The sequence below is a fragment of the Heliangelus exortis genome, chromosome 14 (assembly GCF_036169615.1).
Source record: "Heliangelus exortis chromosome 14, bHelExo1.hap1, whole genome shotgun sequence".
NCBI lineage: Eukaryota > Metazoa > Chordata > Aves > Apodiformes > Trochilidae > Heliangelus > Heliangelus exortis.
In genome coordinates, this window is record NC_092435.1 from 13,656,756 (window position 1) to 13,682,015 (window position 25,260).

The 25,260-nt window shown below is 37.5% G+C and overlaps 1 protein-coding gene across 5 annotated transcripts in view; it reads left to right on the plus strand.

Moving 5' to 3' along the window:
- Window positions 1-18,712, plus strand: part of STAG2 (STAG2 cohesin complex component) — a 74,083-nt gene extending 55,371 nt beyond the window's left edge. For 2 of the 5 annotated variants that reach the window (XM_071758262.1, XM_071758263.1), the window contains exons 18-34: window positions 9-98; window positions 1,102-1,305; window positions 3,181-3,251; window positions 3,626-3,713; window positions 3,817-3,897; window positions 4,554-4,646; window positions 6,188-6,362; window positions 6,747-6,886; window positions 8,038-8,139; window positions 9,857-10,005; window positions 10,568-10,696; window positions 11,027-11,232; window positions 11,559-11,748; window positions 11,834-11,947; window positions 13,665-13,791; window positions 13,921-13,998; window positions 16,810-18,712. In XM_071758262.1, the coding sequence (XP_071614363.1) occupies window positions 9-98; window positions 1,102-1,305; window positions 3,181-3,251; window positions 3,626-3,713; window positions 3,817-3,897; window positions 4,554-4,646; window positions 6,188-6,362; window positions 6,747-6,886; window positions 8,038-8,139; window positions 9,857-10,005; window positions 10,568-10,696; window positions 11,027-11,232; window positions 11,559-11,748; window positions 11,834-11,947; window positions 13,665-13,791; window positions 13,921-13,998; window positions 16,810-16,833 (2,061 nt within the window). In that variant the 3' untranslated portion in view covers window positions 16,834-18,712. Of the gene's footprint in view, window positions 1-8; window positions 99-1,101; window positions 1,306-3,180; window positions 3,252-3,625; window positions 3,714-3,816; window positions 3,898-4,553; window positions 4,647-6,187; window positions 6,363-6,746; window positions 6,887-8,037; window positions 8,140-9,856; window positions 10,006-10,567; window positions 10,697-11,026; window positions 11,233-11,558; window positions 11,749-11,833; window positions 11,948-13,664; window positions 13,792-13,920; window positions 13,999-14,593 lie in introns of all 5 variants that reach the window. The other 3 variants (XM_071758267.1, XM_071758266.1, XM_071758265.1) reach the window with 3 other exon arrangements.
- Window positions 18,713-25,260: the final 6,548 nt, after the last annotated feature.

The window sequence follows — 25,260 nt, forward strand, 5'->3', positions numbered from 1 at the left end:
TTTTACAGTATTCTGTAGATGCAGAAAAAGTCACCAACTTACTGCAGTTGCCACAGTACTTTGATTTGGAAATTTATACAACAGGGCGATTAGAAAAGGTAAGGTTAACATTTAATAACACTAAATGCAGAAGGAGAAAATGCAGAATTGAGATTTAATCACTGAAATTTCAGTCACCATTGCATGTGCAGTTTTTAGTGTGAAACTTTATTGTAATCCCTATTGAGAATGAGACTTGGGCTTCACTTGGACTGGCTGCTGTTTTTGAAGAGACTCAAAGTTTTAAGATTTTTAAGGCCTTTCTGGGGAGTTCCAGGAATCTCACCAGTTAGAGGAAGATAAGTGTTTGTGAGAGAATTCATTGTTGGGTTATGGTTATGTTTGAGATAAAGCTTGTAGAAGTAACTTCATAAGTTTTCAGTCTCTGATGACTGAAACTAATAAACCACCATCTTCATTGCACAAGCTACTTCACAAATTATGTAGTTACTGCTCTCATTTTATCCTCTCTGGTGACAAAGTTGGTGTAAGCTGTTCTTTATTTTCTCCTTCTCAGATGCCCTGTTTTCTGCATTGTGAAGCAAGTAGCTGGAAATCATTAGGGTCAAAAAAGCAATTAAATGTTTAGTTTGACAGCATAGCCCAGCAGTCATAGAGCAGGAATAAGTAATTCAGGTTGAGGAAAGGCATAGAAGAACAACTGAAATTTTATTTCAGTGCTGACACTTGAGTGTTAAGCAACTAAATCTTCATTTATACAGCTTTTTGAGACCATGTGAGTATGAGTGAGAGTTGTCATTGCAAATTCAAGTGTTAAATAAAAAACCATACCTACAGCTGGAAAATTTTAATGACTTTTAAAAATGCAGTGGACATTTTAGCCTTTGACAAGCTTCTACTTTCTGGTACATCAGGTTTTTTCAGATTTACTTGGAGGTTTCACTGGCTTTCCAGAGGTGCTTTGTGTTCAGTATCATAGCTAGAAAAGTAATAAATGGAATTTATCTTCTAAAATAGCTTAAGGTTTATTAAAAATACATAAACACATATGTCTGGATGTATGTTTATAATAAACTTTTCCATACCTCCTCTTCCTTGTAGCATTTGGATGCCTTACTGCGTCAGATCCGGGATATTGTGGAGAAGCACACGGATATAGATGTTTTGGAAGCCTGTTCAAAAACATACCATGCTCTCTGTAATGAAGAATTCACAATCTTTAACAGGGTTGACATTGCAAGGAGTCAGTTAATAGATGAATTGGCAGACAAGTTTAATCGACTCCTTGAAGACTTCCTGCAAGAGGTATTTTAATGTGCAAGATCAATTTTTCCTGCCCCTGTAAATATTTCCACTGGTTTTTGCTGCTTTATGCCAGGCATAGAACAGCTGGGTTGGGAGGGACCTCCAGGACTATCAAGTCCAGCCTCTTCTGACAAAAGGACAGGCTAGACAAGATGGCCCAGCACTCTGTCCAGACAAATCTTAAAAGTTGGGGAATCCAGCACTTCCCTGGGTGGATTATTCCAATGGCTTATTGTTCCCTCTAGGGAAAATTTTCCTCTTGTGTCCAATTGGAATGTCCCCAGGAGTATGTTGTACCCATTTCCCCATATCTTATCCATTTGACTCCTTGTAAAAAGGGAATCTTCATCTTCTTTGTAGCAAACCTGCAACTGAAACGTGGTGATAAGGTCTCCTCTAATCCGACTTTTCTCAAGGCTGAAAAAAACCCAGGTCTCTGTGTTGCTTTATATGGTTTCCCAGTCCTTGGATCATCTTTGTGGCCCTTCTCTGGGCCCTCTGTTGGGCCCACATCTTTGTATAGTGGGGACCATAACTCAACACAGTATTCCAGGGGTGATCTGACAAGCACTGAGTGGGATTCTGACTTCTTTATCTCTGCTGGTGATGCCCTTGTTGATGCAACCCAGCATCCTCTTGTCTGTCTTTGCTGCTGCAGCACACTGTTCACTCATACTAACCCTGTTATACACTAGGACTCCCAGATCCCTTTCCACAGAGCTCTTTCCCAGCCAGGTGGATCCCAACCTGTGCTGCTCTCCTGGATTATGGTTTTCCTGGCACAATACCTTACACTTGTCCTTGTTGAACTTGCTAAGGTCTTGTTAGCCCACTCTTCCAGCCTGTCCAGGTCTTCCTTGAGGGTGGCTCTCCCTTCTGAAGTCCTCACTTCCCCACTCAGTTTGGTATCATCTGCAGGCATAGGAAATGTCTTTGACAGCTTCACACTTCTCAATGCAGATTTATTTTATCCATCTTTGATTCTGCTCATCCTGCTGGCCTGAACTAGATCTCAATTCTGGAAACCTACGTGGAGTATGTGAGAAATGTGCCCAGTAAACCATTTTTCCCCCCTTTGTGAGGAAAAAGTAAAACTGAGGGCTAAAGCAAGAAAGTGAAATGCCAGACAGTTGGCTTGAAGGACAGGACTCTGGTAGAAGTGTTGAAATCCACAGTGCTTTGGTAACATTGTGCAACTACAGCACAGTAAAACTCATCAGACTTGCAGTATCACTGATGCACTGAGGAGGAGTTTCTGTGATCTTGGATTGTTTATCCTATGTACTTAGACTTTTTGGACCCTTGCCTTTTTGCTTCTTTGTCCAATTGCAAGGTTTTCAGAACTTGTGGGAAAACTAAACCAGAACAAAGTACTTCCCCTACCTTTTTTAGGTAAGAGACTTTTTTTCTGTGATTAAAGTAAGATTGAGATAGTGACCTGTGGCCCATCTAGTCCAGTATCTATTGTCTGACAGTGGCCTCTGCTGGATTCTTTAGAGAAAATTGAAGCACCTACATCATACATGGTATTCTGCTATCTTAGACTTGTTTCTTTTTTCCCTTCTCCCTCCTCCCTGTCCTCCTTACTCATTTCTCCTTGTGATTCTAGCTGTTTCTAAATGTGGCCTGCTACCTTCTCTCTCAAACTCTTAAACTCTTCTAAAAACAAATATGTCATTGAGAAATAATTTAGGTGCAGTTCTTTCTCTTGTGCAATCTCTTGCTTTCTGTCTGTTGGTTGGGTTGAGGGGGGAGAGGGAAGGCGACCTGTTTTGGGGTTTGGTGGTTAGGTTTTTGGTTTTACCTTCTAAAGTTCCTTAGTTTCCTTAGCATACATTGCTTGGGATAATTCAGTCTATGATTATCATTAAACAGGGGGAGGAACCTGATGAAGATGATGCATATCAGGTCTTGTCAACACTGAAGAGAATCACTGCTTTTCACAAGTAAGTAGGCTTCTGCAAATACCTGTTGGGGTTTGTGGTATGGGGGAGTTGGTTTTGCTTCTTTTAATTTGATTCCTCAGCTTCCTCAAGTTGGAGGGTTTTTAATTGGTGTGAATGGTTGTGCAGAATATGATGCATTTTGAGTCTATGAAGAAATAAAAACAAAACTGAACACTTCTGGGGTTTTTTTGCACTTTGGTATTTGTGGTTTTGTTAGGGTTGTTTTGGGGGGGGGGCATTTCATTTTTTGTTTGGTTGATTTTGTTTTATTTAGGGTTTTGTTTATTTTGTTTTTCTTTTGGTAGTTGTTAAAATAAAATTGCAGAAATGGTGTTAGCTATATTACATCTTTGCTTCATTTCTAATGCTTCCAGTGCTCATGACCTATCAAGATGGGACTTGTTTGGCTGCAACTACAAGTTACTGAAAACTGGCATTGAAAATGGAGACATGCCAGAACAGGTCTGTAGTTAAAACGTGTTTTTTAGGTACAACAAAAAATAGCTTTTGTTGCTGTCTTTTATGTGCCTTTATCATCTAATGTGTTTTTTCCTTTTGATTTCAGATTGTTATTCATGCACTGCAGTGTACTCATTATGTAATCCTTTGGCAGCTAGCAAAAGTTACTGAAAGCAGTTCCACAAAGGTATGTCTTGTTCCAGTTGTACTGGTAAGTAAATATTTGTACATACCTTCAGTGTCATCAAGTGGGGACTGTGATGGAATTAAGACCAATATTTTTTTTTTTTATACCAAGGCCTGCCAAAATCTGCATTTCTAACAAGTTCTTCTGAATTCATAGTTTCAGTAGTGGAATGCTTGACTTTTAAATGTAGTATTTCCCTAATACTTGTATTCTTTGTATGTCAATATTATGTTTAATTTGAGAGAATTGTAGTAAATAAATGCATTACCTATTTCTCTGGCAAAGTAACAGTGCTAAGGAGGCATAGAATGCCAGTTATAAATAAAGCCAGTCTCACTACTCTCAAATAGTAGGATTTGTTTGCAAACTAAATTATCAGTGACAAGTCAGTAGGATATAAAAATTCAAACACTATCATAGTACTCTTACTGCTCAGTATGTTGCAGTCAGACTTTGCTCTTGATCAGTCTTTTGAATGCAGTGTTAAATAAAAACATGAGAAGATTAAGTTACATTTCAAACTTTCCCAGGGAGAAATAAGAGGGCTTGTTCAGGTTCTATGTATATTAATCTATAGCTCTGTGAAAATGTGTACATTACACGTGAGTATAAAATTTAAAAAGCAAAACTCTTACATGAAATCCTTCTCTTTAAAGGAGGATCTTCTGCGTCTAAAGAAACAGATGAGAGTGTTCTGTCAAATCTGTCAACACTACTTGACCAATGTAAACACTGCTGTTAAGGAACAGGTTTGTGACTATTGCTTATCCTTGTTTTCTTGCATGCATGAAGGTTTGGGGCTTGGTTTTTACTTTCTTCTGTTTCAAAAAGAATTGAGACATCATCTTGAGAAATACTTGTGTTGAGTTTTGAGGGTAACCAGTCAGGAACCTCCAGTACATAGCTGGAAAAGGTTAAAGGGAAAAGGTTAAACTGTAGAGTCTGAGTCTCTTCCAGTCTGTGGTGAGACGAGGACACTGAGAGGAGTCTCAGATTCTTGTGATGAGCACAGGTTACTGGTAGCAGGATACATTCTGAATAAATGACTTTACCAACCTTTGGAATATCAAAGAATGCCAAAATTAAACCAAAACAAAACCAACAAGAAAAACAGTCACTCTATGGGGGAAGGATGAGACTATCCTCTGGGAATACTTAATTGAATAAGTAGAAAGTCAGGAACCTTTTTGCTCCTAAAGGTAATAACCTTGAAGTTGACAGTTTGGTCTGCTGAGTTGCACAATGGCAGCTTTTGAAACTCCTTCTTTAACAAGATATTTCTGGAACTGAACAGGCATGTGCTATACTGAGAATATTCCTGGAAATGAATAGGCATATTCTATGTTGGAGAGCTACCTAGTGTCAAAAAATCACAAGGTGTGAGCAACAGAAATTACTGAAGCTCCAAGTGGGTCTCTTTAAAAGGCTGTAGAACTGTCAGACTCAGGTGAATGCTCTAGAAACCAAAACTGGCTTAGTCACATCAGGTAACTGAACCATGAACCATGGTTCTGCTTTCCTTCTCTAATGTCATAAAAGGTCACAGGGGACTTCAGAGCGTCACCTGTATTTTTGTGACCAGGAAATCAGTAACACTTGCTTTGAGGAGTTAGAGAGTAAATCTGTTCATTGAAATGGAAGTACTTAAGAGATTAAAGTCAGAATGAGGTGCAGCACTAAGCAGTGTATTGCCTTAGTCTGTTAGTTTGAAGAATGTCAGTCTTCAAGTCTGACATTCTGAAGTCATCTGAACTTTCCAGGGAGATGGAGCACAGCCATTTAAATCTGATGTCAGATGTACAAGTTAGCCAGCAAAATGAAGAGGTGGCTGCTTTTTTGGAAGCAAGACTTTGGGATTTAAATGGATTGAATGACCTCAGCTGTTCAATGTTATACAAATGTGATTGAAGCAATTCTAAAAACAAAAAGGAAAGAAAAAAAAAAGGGAAAAAAAAAAAAAAAAAATTTGCTGTAGTTGGTGTCCACAAGGTTCTCTAGTGACTTAATGTAGTATCTGTCAGGCAGAATTTGGGAGTTTCAGGCTCCATGTGTTTTAATCTTTCAGTGTTCTGATTCATCTGTGAGTATTTTTATTTGGAGATCCAGTCTTCATTCAGCAATCTCCTGTAAGAAACTGTGCATTTTGACTTATTTATCCTTTGTAGTTGATTAGGTCTTAAATGGCTTGTGGACACCATTGGGCTTCAAAGTATTTTGTTAAGTAGAAATGCTTTATTCTAAATAAAATCCAATTTCCAACCAATTATTTACAAAGGTCTGTTTTTAATAGGCTTTCACAATTCTGTGTGATGTGTTGATGATCTTCAGTCATCAGATTATGACAGGAGGACGTGACATGCTGGAGCCACTTGTTTACACTCCTGATTCTTCCTTGCAATCTGAACTACTCAGTTTTATTTTAGATCATGTCTTCATTGATCAGGATGATGATAATAATAGTGCAGGTTTGTATAAAGTTTGTTTCCTTCACATTTTTTGCCTTCTGACTAGTACATTTGTTTGCCTAGGCTTTTTTGTCTTTTTTTTCTTATTTTCTGGCATTGAGGTGTGGGCACACAGAGGTATGGTTGTGTTATAAATCACCTCATAAAAACAGTTTATGGTTTGCAGACATGTAGGATAAATGTGATAAAGGTTTGGGTTTATAGGCACAATTCTGTATCTTGTCAGTGACACAGAGACCTGTCAGTGTGCAATGAAGTGCACTGCTGTCAGAGTTGAGATTTGATGTGGGTTAAGGGTCAGGATTCAGAAAATCAATTTTTATGTAAATGCTGAAATATCAAGTATTTAAACCAGAGAGTTTTCATGTTTTGAACTCCTTGTAGATGGACAGCAGGATGATGAAGCTAGCAAAATTGAAGCCTTGCACAAAAGAAGAAATCTGCTTGCAGCTTTCTGTAAACTCATTGTATATACTGTGGTGGAAATGAATACAGCTGCAGACATTTTCAAGCAATATATGAAGGTAAATCTGAAGTCTAGTAGTGATACTTTGTAAAACTAGAATGTAGTAGCTGTGGATTTTAGAGTATTTTTATTTTACCTTACAAGATAACTGATGAACAATGTGAAGAACTCAGAACATCAGAGTAGGAGGTTTGTAAGCTTTTAAAAGTTCTTGTTCTGCAAGAAAGGAAAAAATTACTGAGATTATTTTCACTGTTCCAGTGTGTGGGTAGAAGGGGAGGAGTGAAGGAAATTGGTAATTATTTTTGTGTTTTTTAATAGATTTATTTTCTTATCCTGATTGATGTTACATTTTTAATTTAGTTACTAGTTTAGCAGGCCTTTTGAGAATCTCCTCACAAAGATCAACTCCATCATGTGTAGCCTTATCAAATATTTTCAGCTTAAACTTTGTAGAAGGGGAGGGAGTTTTGTCAGTTCCACTCACCAGCTGGTTGCAGGTGTCCCCCCTTACCCTTAGTGATATTTATATCTGTTTCTATCCTATTTAAATATAAAAAAGCCTTCTTGGCTCGTGGGACTCACAGCTGCACAATAATATGAATTCTCATTTTCTGAACATGATAAAGCTTTGCTCCTTGGTGGTTACCTTAAAAAATTAAAATTTAGGCAGGCTGCATTTGTGTGCCCTACATATATATTTTAAACTCTAAATAAGTAATTGGGTCTTTATTGAACCTGAAATACCTTTAGAGCTGAGCAGGCAGCTGTCTTTATTTGAAAAATTTTGGCTCTGACACTATCAATACAAGCTTCCTTTCAGCACAGAAAGTAGAAAACTCTCCACCAGGGTTATAGTAGTTAATAAAAAGATTAGATTCTGATCTTGAACCCTGAAGGGGTGAACACTTGTTATTAGCAAATATGTTGTGGCCTTCAAGATAATTAGGTAATTTTTTCTCTAAGTACTAATGACAAGAATGAAAAGCAGTGAATAAACTCTTTCTGATCTGAGGGTTTTTAATAATTATGGAGGTGGGTTTGATATCATTGTGGTGGTGAGCATGTTTGTTTTTTCTTTTTTTGAAAGTCTAGATTTTTCTTTTTTATTTCCAATAGCAAATCCTAGATGTAGTCTTCTGAAAAATTCGGTAGTAATGTTTTCAAGTAAAATTAAAAGCTAACCTTTTTTTTCTGCTTTTTTTGTAGTATTACAATGATTATGGTGATATTATTAAAGAAACAATGAGTAAAACAAGACAGATAGACAAAATCCAGTGTGCTAAAACGCTTATTCTTAGCTTGCAACAGGTAAGAAGGATTTATAATAATTTTATGAATGAAATTCAGTGTTCGAGATCACATCCTGTTTATTTAGCTACTGTGAGGCATTAATGAAGAAATTGGTGTGGAAGGTAGGGATAAACAGGTTGAAATTGAAACACATTTTCTGCAACCATTTGAAATACTGCTGGAAATTTTCCTGTACTTACCAAGTATTGTTTTATGAAAAGTGCATGGTAGAGGCTGATAAATATGAAATAAACTGAAGCCTTCATAATTCTAAACCAATAGTTTCAAATAACATACTCAGTAACATGTTGTGAAACTGCTAGTTTACTCATTCCTGAACAGATAAACAAGGTAAAACACTTAACTGCCTGTGTGGTGGGGTTTTGTGGTGGGGTTGGTGGGTTTTTTGCTTTGTTTTCTTGCTTTGCTTTTTCTTCAAAAACAAACCAGCAATGAAACAAAACAGAAGTAATGGGAAATTTTAGTAGTTCAGGATTTCTTAATATTTATTGAGGGCTTCACTCATCTTTGAAATTAAAACATGATTCAGTTAATAAGCTTGTTTGTGTGGAGACCTGATGAATTTGGTGGAGGTCACAGTCACATTCATCTGCTCACCTGAACCTTCTTCATGAATCTTATTTATAAGATCACAGTGATAAAGCAGTATCACTGCAAACCATTGTAATCCAACAAAGATCTCTGCTGCTGTTGAAAAATGCACCCCAGTTTGTCCTCTCTCTCCACACCTTTTTTTTTTTTGACCAGAGGTCATAAAGCCACATAGTAGATACAGATATAGGTATTGATCCTGCTTGACTACTAACTAGAAAAAGTCCTTAATGAAGCCCCTGAGCTGGTTTATCTGTTTGGATAATGCCAATACAAGGGAGGATGAGGCCTTTTCCCTTTGATAGCAGCATGACTTGAAGGAACTGGTGGAAATGCAGCATAAAACATACAGGTTTGGCTTGCTTTTCACCAGAGTTCACAAGTTCTTGTGATATTGGGAAAATGCTATCCTTATTAATATTTTCTTTTTCATGAGTAACCAGCCCCTTGTATCTTGAAGGGCTGACAGAGGAAATGAAGATAGTAAGAACAGTTAGATACATAATAAGGAGACAGCCACAGCAGCCTGGTGTGACATTAAGAATGGTAACATGAGGGGACCTAAATATTACAAAACAAAAACCCCAAATGTGCAGTTAAACAGATAACTAGCACTTTTTCTTAGAAAACTTCTTAAAAATGAAACTAACCAGAGAGGAAATGATATGTGACAGTTGATAAAGAAAAATACCTAAGTTGCAGTGATCTACAGCAGCATAAAAGAAAAAAAAACTGGCAACTATGGGCCAAAATGGAAAGTTAATGTTCATAGTTCATTGCTTAGTTACTGTTAATGGTCTTAGTTTATTCTGTTAAATGAGAGAGTGAAGGGTGGGTGTGTTGGGCAGAATTAGAAAATAATAGAAAAATTGGCAGTTAAAGAGAATTGCAACCAAATTCAATAGCATAAGAAAAATTATAAAAGAGAAAAAGAGTGTTAAGTTCAGAGTATTCAGCTTTGCCATGTATTGATACAGAGTTAAAAGTCTTGATCCTCAGTTGCAAAGTTTCTGGTGTCTGTGGTATAAAACACTTCTTCCCTGACACTTAGCTGTGTGTTGATTGGTCCAGGGTTTGGTGCAATACTTTAATAAATGAAAATCTCTCTTTTCATTTCGTGCAGCTTTTCAATGAAATGATTCAAGAAAATGGTTACAATTTTGACAGATCGTCACCGACATTCAGCGGCATAAAGGAACTTGCTCGACGTTTTGCTTTAACATTTGGATTGGATCAGCTGAAAACAAGAGAAGCTATTGCTATGTTACACAAGTAATTGTGTGCTTTGTATTACTTCCCTATTTGTAAACACTTCCTGACTAACCTTCAAATGCCTTTTTAATGTTTCAAAACAGTTTTTAAAAAATTCATCGAAACCAGCAACAATATGAACCCATTTTTGTAAATGAGGAGATTACTCAGTTTAGTTCCTAAATTAAACCAAAGTAATAAAAAATGTTGTTCTTCAGGACCATTTTGAAAGCCTGAAAATGGTAGCAGTGTTGATGGCATAATGAAAAAAGTATTTTTAATATCTTATTTGTAAGAACTGACCCACTAATTTCAGTGGTGGTCGTGTTGGCCTCATGCAGAAAACTTGAAATGCAGGATAGAAGCATAATGACCAGATTCCAATTATGAATAGTGTTTTTTGGGGGGGTTTTGTTTGTGGGTTTTTTGTGGTTTATTTTTTGGTTTTTTTCCCCAGCATATGGAAACATGAAATGATTAATTTATTGATGTAGAAGAAAGGTGCTCAATTTTGGTAGATCCCAGTGCTTAGAAGTTTTCTTTGATTTGGCTTCATGTGAATTCATTTTGAACTTTTTTCTAGGGATGGCATAGAATTTGCTTTTAAGGAGCCTAATCCACAAGGTGAGAGCCACCCACCACTGAATTTGGCATTTCTTGATATTCTGAGTGAATTCTCTTCCAAACTTCTCAGACAAGACAAAAGAACAGTGTAAGTATTTTCTTAATATTACTGATATTTATCACGGTAGCCATAAAATACATAGCATCTGAATAAATATGTATTTATGTGTATTGCATTCACCTAAAGTGGAATCTCTGGAGTAACAAGATAATTGTATACTAATGCAGTCAAGTATAATCATGAAGAATGAACTATTCCTGTTACTTTATTGTGGATGAACAGAAATGATGTTCTGGGTTTGCTGTTGTCAGGCCTTTGTGTTAACTGGGGAAGGAGCATTGAGTGTTTCAGTAGTTACTCGACATGTGAGCATCATGCTATATTTTGCATCTTTGTAATTATTTTTTCTATTTCAAGGTATGTTTACTTGGAGAAGTTCATGACCTTTCAGATGTCTCTACGAAGAGAAGATGTGTGGCTTCCTCTCATGTCCTACCGAAACTCTTTATTAGCTGGTGGGGATGATGATACTATGTCAGTGATTAGTGGAATTAGTAGTCGAGGATCTACAGTAAGAAATAAGAAGACAAAACCAGCAACAGGGAAACGGAAAGTACCTGAAGGTAGAACTTATCTCATCTTAAAGTTTCCTAGAGTAGATACTCACATATTGCTCTCTGTTTGTTAGCTTGTAGCTGTGCATATTTATGTCTTAGTGGGAAAAGTAAAGTCAGAGTAATGTAACACTGATTCTGTGACTTAACACAGTGTAGTGCCTTTGAATATGAAAGTATTTTAAATATTTTAGCCAGTGGTTGTAAATCCAGGCCTTTTGGGGCACCTTTGTGGCAAAAAGTAAAGAAATGGTTTCACCATAACCAGAAAGTAGATGCGTTTAAGTGATGTTTAAACATTCAGTTTTTGAAAAAATGTCCTGGTGTCCTTGCAGCTGAAGAAAGCAGCAGTAGTGACAGCATGTGGCTGAACAGGGAGCAGACAATGCACACACCAGTCATGATTCAGACCCCTCAGCTCACTTCCACAATAATGAGGGAGCCCAAGAGATTGCGACCTGAAGAAAATTACATGGGTGTCTATCCTATGCAGCCTGAACACCACCAAGCTCCGCTCGATTACAAGTACGTAGCTGAGTAGGTCTGCTTTGTGTTTGTGTTCACACACAAAACCAGTTCATGTTTAAAATAGAATAATGGTCTTTTTAAGCACGCAAGTAACGTGGATGTTGGCTCAAAGGCAACAGGAAGAAGCCGCGCGGCAACAACAGGAGAGGGCGGCGATGAACTACGTCAAGCTGAGAACCAACTTGCAACATGCTATGTGAGTGAGAGGGAAATGTTCTGTCAGGGGTTTGGGGAGGGGAATGTATTTTATGGGTTGTTACTCTGCTGTCTTTTAAGAGGGATATATATTCTAGTTCCTGAGTAGTGCTGCCATGTCTTAAAATTTAAAGTTGTCCTAGGAAAGCGGTAGAGAATCATAGAATCATAGAATCCTAGGGGTTGGAAGGGACCTCGAAAGATCATCTAGTCCAACCCCCCCTGCCAGAGCAGGGCCCCCTAGAGTACATCGCCTAGGAACGTGTCCAGGTGGGTTTTGAATGTCTCCAGTGAAGGAGACTCCACAACCCCCCTGGGCAGCCTGTTCCAGGGCTCTGTCACCCTTACAGTAAAAAATTTTTTTCTGATATTCAACTTCAACCTCCTATGCTCCAAAAGTGCGTGGTGATGCATTTAGCAGGATAGATCTGTTTGATATCCTGCTTATTTTTCAACTTAATTCCCAGAAACGTGATATAGAAGTGAACTTTGTACTGAAGGGAACTGATTGTTGAACCAAATGCTGTCTGTGGCAGGTATCAGTGCAAGATGTGAAATAATCTTTATGTATTCCCAACTGCAGACTCAATTTTTAGAAACAGAACTTTAATAAAATAGGTGTTTATTGTGGAAAGCAGAAAGATTCTGCTCAGTTTAAGTCGTCTGATTCTTTCTTCTTTGACCTCTGAGTTTGTGAGTTTGTAAGTTCAGCTACTTTTTTATTTAAAAAAATATTCCTTTTAAAGAAACTGCTGTATTCTGCATTTCTGTGATCAATATGGATTTGTCTGGCCTAAGCTGACACCAGAGTTGAGAAGAATCTTGTAGCAGCAGTTTTATAGAACTTCTGAACCCAAACACACAAAAAACTTGTAAAGCCCTCCATGTTGTGAGCATGTACCCATTTCACAGTGCCATTTACTTCACTGTGATTCATCATGTGTGCATTTTGACATGTGTGCTAATTAAATTGTGTTCCAGAGCAAGTTTAGCTGAGGAAGGGAGGACTGCTTTCAGAAGTTCTCTGCTTTAATGAAGACTGTGTAATGCTGCAGAAGAAAAATTGTAAACTAAAACCACAGACATGTATATTTAGGAGTGTTCCATCTTTCCCCTAGTTATTTTAATTTCATAATACCAATACTTCATAAAACATAGTTTCAGTGTCTTTTTTTATTCTAAATAGTGACAGTAGTTAGTATAATTAGAATGACTCCTAACTTTATGAGAAAAGGCTGATGTTGCACATGGAAGTTGCAGGGAAAGAGGATGGAGCACTGTGTGGGAATGTGTGCAAATGGATCCATAGTATTGCCAAGATTTTCATACTTTGTCATAAGGCAGGAATGATTTTTCTTTAGGTGGCAAAACTTCCATTCCTTCTCCCCTGGCATAAATACTTGCATGGAAATCTCTGAATTAGGTGTGGGTTTAATCTGCCTGTTGACTCACACAGCCTCTCAGAGTACCCATTCAGAGATGTATCACCAAGTTCCATGGGAGTGGGTCTTTGTTAGTAGTTTTTACTCACTCTTAGTAACTCCAAGCTGATTAAACTCCAGCTTTTTTTAATAGTAGTTATGCATTTATTCAGTGACTTAATTTCTTTTATCTGTTGGAATTATCATTGGCTGGCAGTTCTTACTGAACATTAGCTTATATTCAGATGAAACTTAACTTGATTTAGTGCTAAACTATGCTTTTTGTTTTCATTTCAGTCGACGTGGCACAAGTCTAATGGAAGATGATGAAGAGCCAATTGTTGAGGATGTGATGATGTCATCAGAAGGGAGGATTGAGGATCTCAATGAAGGCATGGATTTTGACACCATGGACATAGACCTAGTAAGAAATTTACTTGTTTTTTTAGTAGATTTTGGGTTTGTATTTCTGCTTAGGATATTTCAATCAAATTTGAGCTTCGGTGAAACAGAAGAACCATTCTTAACCTATTTGTTTGCTTGCTTTCTAAAGCCACCATCAAAGAACAGGAGAGAAAGAACAGAACTAAAACCAGATTTCTTTGACCCCGCTTCAATCATGGACGAATCGGTAGGTTAACTCACATAAGAGGAAAATAATGTGAAATCAGTCTTAATATTACAATAATATTTTGCTTCAACTTAAAAATTGAAAGAATGCAATCTGTAGGTTATCTTCATTAGCTTATTTTGGCAGATAGGTACAGTCAGTGGGAATGTTTTATGCAGTAAGGTCAGCTTCATAAATTCTAAAGTAATCAATGTTTGCAGGTTTATAGGATTTTTGTTCTTAATACTTTATATGTAGTTACTTAAAATCTAAGGCCTTTTGAATCTGAGAAGAAAACAGCTGGTATAGAAGAGACCCTTGCAGTCATTGGTAGGAAAGACCTTTTTAAAAAAAATTAAAAACTGTGCATACACAGTATTAAAAGGAAGTGTCCTGTTATGATAACCTTAGTTTAGTGACTGATGTCATTGCTAATTGTCAGCATTGGATGATTTGCCTTTTTTTTAAATTATTTTTTGGTGGGTTTTTTGTTTTGTTTTACTAAAATTTACATTTACTTTTGTGCATTAGTAAGATAATGGAGAAAATAGGTAATAAGAGATAACACAGATATCTATTTATAGAGATGAGAGGTATTTTTTCTTTCCATATAAAGTTTTAGGTCCAAAACATCCGAAGTCTGTAGTTTCTGCTTGCAGTTGCCCTTTTTTCCGACCTGATAAATCTGCAGTCTCTATTCTCTTTTAAAAATCTGCATGAGGGATTCCTTCTGTCTTGAACCACTTGTAATGTATGCAGCCATATTTGACCTTGTGTAGCTGGTACAAAATTACACTGGAAATAATAAACTGCAGCAAGCCAGCAGAGGACAGTGCAACAAGGCTTCCTGGGAATCTTGGACAGCTTGGTGGAGTTTGGAAGACGGTTTATGTATTTTTTACAGTATTGTTGCAGCGGGAACCTGTTCTTGTCATGGGAGGAAGAAGTCTTAAATACTGTTTTAAATGCAAATCCATATCTTTTGTACTAGTAGGCCTTTGCTTTAGTAGTAATTAATCAGATCAGGTTGTGCATCTAGCTGTTGCGTGTTCTGTTCCTCAAGTAATGCCAAGAAAGTACATGATCTGTTTTCTGATGTTCTGTTTTGAATTAGTTCTTCCCATTCCCTTGATTTTTAAAGTGATTGATCTGTGAAATACTCATCCTTTTAATTCTGACAATGCTGGAAATTTGGCTTTCTACAGGTGCATTTGACTGATTCCAGAAACCTTTCAGCCTTTCGGTTTCTTAAGCTCATTAAGAATGATTTCAGTAGCATTACTGTTGGTTAGCTAGTTCCTTGCCCATTACTTTATTTCCCATTCGTCTCCCAGGATTTGGTAGGCTGCAGTGTGGGACTGTCACCACCTGATGGCAGCCGGTGACAGCCACATTTCTCTGCAAGCTTTTGGTGCCTTCCTCAGTGTTCCAGCTCAGCCGGCTGGGTCACGCTGTTCCTCTGCAAGGAGGAGCACTGCAAAATGAGTTGGTACCATCCAGGGGGCACGTAGCAAACCAGGCAGAACATGACACAGCAAGGGTGGTGATCCTGAAAGCAGGACTGCAGAAAACAGCTGCTCAGAGGCATAAACCCCACCTAAATAAATTTTAGCTGCCTCAATAGGGGAATCTCTGCTAACAGTTTTAGGAGACAGCATGAATCCGCATTTCACCAGAGATGAATTTATCAATCAGTATTTTTAATGTAAAAATATAAATAAAAATATTCATAAATGCAAAAAAACTTTCTCTGAATAAAGTTAATTTGCTTTATTCATATAATTTATTTCAGAGAGACGTTATTCTTGGAGTTGTTGCAATTGTTTTTAATAGAACTAAACATAATAAATCTGTTTAATTTATTCAGGTGCATATGGTTTATGATCAGAATTTTAGTCTTCTCATTTTTTCATGTGTCCAGTTATTGCTGGCACCAGAGGCAGTTGTGTCTTAGTGTGCTATATTGTATGATGCATCTTAAGTGAATTTAATACCAAGAACAGTAAAACTGGTTTGTAAACAGATAAATGTGAACAGCAGTGTTAAGGTTCAGGAAAATGAAGTCTCTTGTGGCTCTCTGGTTTTAAGTCCTGTAAAAGCTAGGACAGTCACAAGAACTGGATCTTCTGGGGTTTGTTTTGGTATATCAGTGGTGATACCTAATTCCATTGGCATAGAAAACTGTATGGGAACTGAAAACTGATTCTTTGTTTCAGGAAAGCTTTTTCTTCACTTAATCCCACACTCCTGACCGACAGTATTTTGATTTTACCTGATTATTGATTGGTTGGGGTTTTTTTCTTTTTTTTTTTTTTTTTTTTTCTTCCCTCTGTCTTCCTGACAGAGCTGATGTATTCCATAGGAAATACTAAGCTTGTGTCCTGTCCAGCTGCTGTTTTTTGGTATGAACACAGGCCACAGCAGCAGCAAGTGTATGGAGAGTTTTCTCCCAGGCTTAGTTGCTGGAAACTGCACACTTGATTCCAAGCTGAGGCCTGTAGAATGCCATTATCAAAGAACTCTAAAGTTAGGCATCTACCTAGAAATTATTCTGCAATTATTATCTAAAATAATTAAAGCACAGTCTTTATCACATTCCTATTGGATCTAGTTAATTTCAAGTGTGGGAAAACTTTTTGAATGAATGAGGTGCCCTTTTCACATGATTACATAAATCAGAAGTGTGGTGAATCTGGTTTGGAAGGAAAATAAAGTTATAATGCCTTAACATATCTTGAAGTGTCTTAATCTTAAATCATATACTAATTGCTTTGTTTTTTGTTAAATGTGTAGTAGACAACAAATTGACACCATTTCTAACTTTTTTTTTAGGTTCTTGGGGTGTCAATGTTTTAATACCAGAACAGCAAATAAATCAGTGGTGAAGTCATTTTCTAAGTGGAAGAGGAAGTTTTTCAATACAAAATTGTGGTAGATACAGTGAAATTCTGAACAGATTTTTCTCTAAGGAGAATGACATGCTTTCAAGATCAAGTGCATTGAAGGGGCAGTTTTGTTTGCCTGGAAAAAAAGAAATGTAAAGGACAAGTAAACAATTTGAGGATAAGCTACACTTTTTGTTTGGGAAAAAAATTCTATTTTATTTATGTGCTATCAGTTTATTTCTGGATCATAAGAAGTATTCCCTCTGAGTTTTAACCTAACAGTCTGAGAGGTGTTTGGTACAGGTTTGAGCCCCTCTCTATACATTTGCTGGCTATACTAAATAATCATGAGCTCTGCTGGATTGCTGTTTACATCCACGACCTGAAATAATGGATTGGTTTTCTTACAGTGATAGAACCAGAAGAGTGTCAGTATTTTTAAATTAAATGCAAACTTCAGCAGCAGAAGGTTTATATTACCTAATCATGGACAAAATTACATAAAGCAGATTTCTTAACAGCTTTTTAGTCAACAACACAGGTTTATACCAAAAGCTTCATGCTAGCCTTCTCAGAAAGGTCCATAAATGATGAACTACCAGAAAGTAACAGATCTCAGTCATGCTTGCCCATTACCAACCCTGAAAGTTTGCTTGTCCTTTAAGAAAAATGTAATGTTGTGAAATTCCTTCCAGTAGTGCCACTGTATTTTGTCTCCAAATAAAAGAAGCTTATTGTAGTATGTTTGCAGAAAAATTCTAAACAAAAATTATACAGCTTATTAGAGTGTGGGAATAGGGGTCTAAATTTTAAATAAAATTATATATATATATAAATTGGTGCTGATTTTATAATTGCGCAGTTTGTTTAGTTTTTTCTTACTTTTAAATTCCAACTTAAAATTATGAGGTTTCAGAAATATATTGAAAGTTTAACAATGTTTAAAAATAGAAGAGCATGAGAATTCATGCTTTAAAAATGATTTTTAAATTTGTATTTTATATTGTTTTATCTATCTGTCTTTGCAAGCAGTCTTCAGGTTAAAGATACTTCTAACAGGTTACAGTACATTTCCTCTGTATGTAAATTAGATTGGATAATAGAAATTCATAAACAACCCATAATATTCTTTGAAAGCTAAGCTTTAAAATCCATTTTGTGTCCATTCACAAATAAATTAAATTTGGTCTAAAACAGAAAGTGGATCTATGCCATTTTGACATCGACTCATTTGCAAGGCTTAGGCAGCTAGACATCATTTTAAAGGAAATATTAACTTATATTACATATGTATATTTTTTGTCAGTTGTCTCTCAGTTCCTGAGGTATATTATTTTAATCATTCCATGCCTTAATATGCTTGCAATACAAGAATCTCCCCAAATGGGTGAATACAAAAAGGCTTCCTGTTTTTAGACTCAGAAATTAAGCATTCGGCTGTGGTAGCCAAAAACCATAGATTATCTAAAGGATCATGATAAAATATAATTATTTTACTAAGTCATGGGGTAACAACAAACTCAAAACTAGATCTGCCTAACTCATTTTACATAAATAAATACTCATGTCTAAAAGTACTGCCTATATTGTTTTTCACACCACTGCATTTAATAGAACTGCTGAGAGGACTGTATATATGATTTTAAACTTAAGTTGATTTTTCTTACTCTTGAAGGAGTGTTTCTTTGTGAAAGCAGTTCTTACAGCTTTGTTTTCAACCAGCTAAAAATGTTTTATATATTTACCTTAACCTGTTGTCCTCCACATTCTATTGTCCTAATTGTACTGTTTTCTGATTTGTATTTATGTCTTGAGACAGTAACTTTTTGAATAAAAATAAACCTACAGTATGTTGTATGTTTGATCTTTTTAAATCGGGGTTAGGGGAGGACACTGAAGAAAGGGGTATGAGTAAAGCAAATGTTATGTTTATAGAAATCAATCTTTTTTCATGTCTTTTAAGTGTTTGTCTCAGAGTTGGGATAATGTATGGAAAACTGCACTGTTTTATATTTGTAATAAATTGTACAAGTTTTTAAAATGTGAATAAAGCACTAATTGGGTAATAATTTAAAGTAGAAAAGTTAATGCAATCATGATTGTTTAAATATGCTTTAATTTGAGATAAACTTGTTAAAAAACCTAGTGTAAATACAGAGTGAGCTTTTCAAGAGGTTAGTATCTGCAAATAAAATTTTTAAAATTTGTATAGAACTTTTACATGCCAAGAAATCAGTGGTTAATTGTTTTTGTGTTACCTTTTTAAAGGCATATCAATAGCCTTTCTGTTGGTTTCTTTTTTCCTTTCAATGTTTATCTGGCACTGTTCAGAATGTTTTGATTCAGGTGTTGGAGGTTGTGTGTGTAGCCCAATTGAAGTACCACTAAAAATGAAGTGCCACTACTTTCTATTTGTTACTTTTATTGTACTCCTGATCAACATTCTAAGCTTAACTGGCAAGAGAGCAAGGAAATTAGGGGAAAAACCCCCTAAAGATTTCTTCTCTGCTACTGAGCAGCTCTGGCTGTGTCTTGAAAGCTCCTTTCTGTTACAAGACTTTTTAAAGGAGACACTTTAAAATCATAGAGTATAATAGTTCTAATCCTTGCTAATGTAACTTTAAATGTTTTGGATTATTTTTTTTTTTTAAATTATTACTACAAATGTTCATTCCTGTCTCTAAATCCTGCTGTAAATTCAATAGTATCTTGTGAAAAATGGTTTTAGTAGGTTTATAACACAAGAAAAATACCTTTGCTATACAATGTAGAGTCTGTTCTGGTTATGCCATTTTGGTACAGAAGCTTGTAAATGACAGAAATTTGAGTTTTGAAGAGAGATGTGATAAAAATGTAGAAAACAATAAACAATTTAGAGAAAGCACACAGCCTGTCCTCTAGTTTACCACAGAGCCCACAGGGAAGATGCTGAGATGGTGAAACTCAAAGGAATAGTCTTCACATAATCTGTAAAAAGTATTTCTTGCTATTAAACAACCAAAGACAATATGTAAGAAGTTAGTGATTGCTGTTGTTTGTTTGTTCTTTGGATGGTGTGGGGCTGGTTGCTGTAGCTTGTTAGAGCCAGTAAATCCCTGTTTAATCTCAGAATAACTCAATAATTACCTTTTAATAACTTACTCCTCTCCCTTTTCCTGATGGTTAATGCATACACCTGTCCTGGCAGGGGTTGTCAGGATACCAATATTCTAAACTTTTCAAGTCCTACACATAGAAAGTCTGCTGAGTTTTTTGGGGTGCTTTAATTCACAGTAGTGTTTTGCTGCTTTTCTACCATTTTTCTTTTTATGAAATAGCCTGATAAATGTTGTCAGCTTGTTCATTCTTTGAAGCATTTGTCAAAGGTGTCGATTTGTGATTGAGAGTTATTTGGATAAAACACAAATTGGTTACTTAAAAATATGCTCATTCTTACTTAACACCTTTAATTTCATTTTCTTTAATCAATTTATGATACTGAAATTGAGCATTCCCTCATTTTTCATAATCCTAAGCAATCTCTGGTATCAAGATGGTTTAAATTCTGATATTTATTGGCATCTAAAAGGGATCATAACTTTGGAGGCGGGTGATGACACATACTTGGAAAGCAAGGTAATGTAGGACACTACTATTCTATAGTAATAATTTTAAATAAAAAGTAACTATTCAATGTCGATTGTGCCTGTCATTTCCTCAGCTCTTTCTCTCCTGTAGCTCTTCATGTTGCTGAGTTCCTTGAATATGTACTTCTTCAATTAGATCTTAAAATTCATAACTTTTATACTTTTTAACAGCTGAATAGTGAGTCATAAATTCTTTGTAAATGAGAGCCTTCCAACTAGAGATGCAGTTACTTTTTATGTGCGTGTGTGTGATTTTTTTTTTTTGTGTGGTTTTTTTTGTTTTTTTTTTTGTAGCTACTATCAGATTTTATAGATGTAAATCACAGTGGTAAGAAGCTGTCATTGTGCCCCAAAAAATGATCCAAAGCATGTGAAAGTGATGGACTTGAAAACTTCCCTCTTCTTGGAGAAGTAAGCCATCATATTAAGTGGTTTTGTCAGAGAAAAGGCTGCAGTTACCATTTTTAAAAGTGAAATATGTGCTCAGCTGGTAACAGCGTGAATTCTCCACTTTGAGAAAAGCCATTAAAAAAAATTGTATGGTAAACTGTAAATCAAAATAATAAAGCCTGTAGGGGTCCTAGAACATCTCAAATTAGGAAGGGCCTGTGAAGTTGGTAGTTACTTAAAGCATTCAGGTAATATAACAGGATTTTGGAGGAGTTGACTGATAAATGAAGACGTTTTTGTGTGTCAAGATGCATCAGTCTGGCTCAGATCAGTGTAAAGAGCAACAAGTTCCAAATTCAGTGGCTGTAGCCACGCCTAGAATGGGCTCTTCAATAAGTGACCCATGTTCCATTTATCTGCATTCTTTAAAAGTTGTCTTTGAGAAAGCTTTTTTCTTATTTTTCCTTTTTTGTTTGTTTTCTGGATACTAATACGATTTTTTGAAATTTTTTTTTTTTTCTTTTTTTTGTCAGTTTTTTAGCAGGAATGGTTTCCTTGTGCTTTTTTAGCCCTTCTCTGGGCTGCTTCATTTGACCTTAGACTTTTTTCCTTGTACCTTTGCCTGGGTCAGGCTGTAGCATCCATCAGGTGCTTGGGACTGGCTGTGACCGCTGTGCTGTGGTTCATGCAGGGGAGGATTGGTTTGGGTGGGCTCAGGGCTGGGGTGTGTGTGACAGGGCTGGAGCTCAGCCCCAATATTTCTCAGAATTTCTCTGATCAAAGTGCTTCAGCCTCAGAACTAAGCTGGGAGCTCCATGTGAAACCTCCTCACCACACCATGTGGCCATTCCAGGAATTCCTTGCAATTTGCCCTTGCTTTTTGAATAGCAGTTAAACCACAGCAGATCTTTATGCAGATCTCATTATTATTTCAACACACACTGTGTGCAGGTTTTCTTCTCTTTAGGCTGCTTAACTCTACCAAAAGCAAAAAAACCCAAAAAACCCACATACACTTTAGTTTCATATCGTGCACAAAAGCACTTAAAGCTGTGGCATATCTTACACTCCCTGCTCTTTGTATTTTTCACCTTAAAATACTGAGCTCTCTTAGATGACTATTCCTAGGTGTCAGCTGACAAAAACCTGTCTCTTCATTTCTTCTGTTGCTGCCTTATCTCCTGCAGCTTGAAAAGCAGATTTTTTGGGGGCGTTTTTTTAACTGAAGTCTTCCATGACGTCCAGGAATTGAAGTGCTCTGTGAAACTTGAGTCTGGAGCAGGGAAGTGGCTTTGTCAGTGAAAACACTGTCTTGTCTTTTCCATCTTGTTTGAGGTACTGGTGCTGTTACAGTTTAAGGGCAAATCATAGAAATGGTTGTAACTGGAGAAACCTGCAGATTTGTACTAGCAGGAGTTTTTCTTGTTTAGGGACTTTTTTTTTCTTGCTTGTATCAATAGCTTGTCCTTGGTGCAAGTAGCTTGCTTGAAGAGCCATGAAGCTAAAAGAAATGGATGTTCTATTTAAAGTTGATTTTATTGCAATTTCTCTTTTTTCCCTTGTCTGTCAAGGCAGTTAAGTATTGCTGAGCAAACTGATGTTTGTGGTACAGCTGATTACAAAGAATTCTGCTTCCAAAGGTGGATGACAGCAGTTAAAGCTCAAGTTAGTGATACTGTGCAGCTCAAACCACTCTTGTATTTTCTAAGTGATGCCTTGTAGCTTTAGCAAAAGTCAAAGTATTAATTTATTCTCATGCTTGTACCATGCCATGGTGCTATACCTGGCATTTAGGGGTGAGATTTCCCTGACTTTGTATGAGAATCAGATCTGGATAGATAATTTGTGGGAACTTATTTATTTTTGGCCTCTGATTTGTTCAAACATGGGGTGTTTTTTCAGTTAATTCTTTTGCTTACCTGTGGCTGAGATTCAGGATTTTATTTTCTGCTGCCTTTGTGAACTACAGGGAGCTTTCCTAGGTATCTTTTTTTCCCCCCTCTTTTTAAATAAATATAGATCCTTTTTAGAAAACCAGGGCTTTTTGACAGTGTGTCACTAATAGCACCTGACACCTAACATACTGCTGAGTGAAGATGACCTTCATCTTTGCAGACAACATAAGAATTTGGTTTTAAGACAGCCCCTGGTCTCCAACCAGATGGAGGTAAAGATTTAAGAAAATCTGACCCTACTGTGGTGGGAGCTGATCTGTTGGGGGGGGGGATACCCCATTTACCAGTCTGTGGCTGGAGTCCCTTGTCCCCTCCCAGGAGGTTGGGTGCCCTTTGCTGTGACCCCCCTGTAGCCTCTGCTGGGTTTCCCAGTTCCTTGCACTCCTCTCAAGCTGGGGGCCCAGCAGAGGACCAGAAAACCCCAATCTGCTGGCCCAGCAGGCTGCTGTAAAGAGGTGGGAGATGATCTTTAATCTACTTAAGCCAGGATCAGGCAGTTTTCATATTTAGCTGTCTCAGCAGGCATTTTTAGAATTGGGAGGCAAATATATTTTATGTACATTGTATTAATTGAGGGAGTATTTAATATTTCATTTCTGCCACATGAATTCCTTGATCTGCATGGGCAGAGATGTGTGTGAAGGGAATGAAGTCCTGGTCTGAGGAGCTGTGACCCTGACCCCATCTTTCCATCCCCTGCTTACAGTGAGCTAATAAGCACAGGAAGACTTGGTGTGTTAAAATTTTGTTGTTTTCTTTCCACTATTTCCAGTTAACTCTGACACTGGTGTGAACTCCAAGGATTCCACTTTAGGATAGCAGAGAGTAGAAGGTGTGGTGTGTCCTGGCCACTTCTGCAGGGCCCAGGTATTTGCACAGGCACAGCCAGAATGCCTGAATTTATCTGATGCCCCCTGCCCCTGATGTAAATCACAGAATTATGGAATAGTTTGGGTTGGAAGGGACCTTAAAGATCATCCAGCTCCATCCCCCCCACCACCAGCCCAGGTTGCTCCAGGCCCCATCCAACCTGGCCTTGAACATTTCCAGGGATGGGGCAGCCCCAGCTTCTTTGGGCAGCCTGGGCCAGTGTCTCACCACCCTCACACTGAAGAATTTCTTCCTAATGTCTCATCCAGTTCTCCCTTCTTCCAGTTTAAAGCCATTCCCACTTGTCCTGTCACTCCATGCCCTTATTACTAGTTCCTGCCCAGCTTTCTTGTAGCCCTTTCAGGTACTGGAAGGTCACTATAAGGTCCCCCTGGATACACCTGCTGAATGTCTCTCTTCCATGCCTAGTTCTTGGATATTTGCATCCTGGGATAAGATCCATGGTTTGGGATTTTTCCCCCATTTCTTCTTTTTCCTGTCACTTTGTACCTGCAGATTTTCACAAAGTACAGATCTTTACAAGAACAAACAAGCAGAGCTAATTCCTGCTGCTTTACAGTAATAAAAAAAGATTATTTTTTCAGAGGAAGGGTGGGCATAAGAAGCCACTTCAGGGTGAGGATAAACCTGGTTACCAAGGCCCTGCACAGAGAATATCAATGGAGAAGAAAACCTTCCCAAGGGATGCTTCAGGACTTGTATGGTGAGAGCAGGATGGAGGCTTCTCCACTGTGTTTTACAGACTCTGTGTGTGGACTTTTTCCCTGTGTTACCTGAGCCCCAGGAGGTGTCAGGGGGTGTGTGTGGAGGTGTCTGACCCCCCTTGGGAGTCCTTTCTGGACAGAGGGCTTAATGCTCTCCTCTCCTGAGCATGGCAGTGTCCCCCAGCAGCTGTCACCTCTGCTGGAGGCTTTCACCTTTCAGCTGCTGGAGGATTTCCTCTGTGTTAATGAGCAAAATGGCAAGTGCTTCTGGAGCTGAAAGGAATGAATTGCTAGGTTAGAATGGGCTGAGTTCTCTTGTCTTAGGAAAACATTAATACATTAGGAAAATACTAAATTGCAGAAGCCTCTGACAAAAATAAAGGAGCTGAGGGAGCAGAAAGGTAAAGCAGGAGATTTTGATGTGGTTTCTGGGACTGAAATTTGAGAGCAGGTTGTGCTTTTCATCTTGTCAGGGTGTGATTTACAGATGGTCTGGGTTAGATGTGTAATGGAAAACATGGTTTAAGTGCTGAAACCTCACACTGGTGAATGCAGACTGCTGCACTTCCCAGGTCAGGCAGCTCCTGGAGAGGGGAACTTCATCATTTTGGTTTGGCCAGAAATTTGGTAAAGTGAGTACTTTTTGTTCAGGCTGGAGTGCAGCAGAAGTGTAGCTAAATGGATGCTGAGACCTGAAATAGCTGAGCAGGGTAAGTGGGGGTGCATTATGCTCTTCAGATTCTCCTTATCTCCCTTTATAGATCCTGATAGACACCTCTGATTCCACAGTGTGAAGTGATCTGCTCCAATAGTGCTGTCATTTGCTCATTTC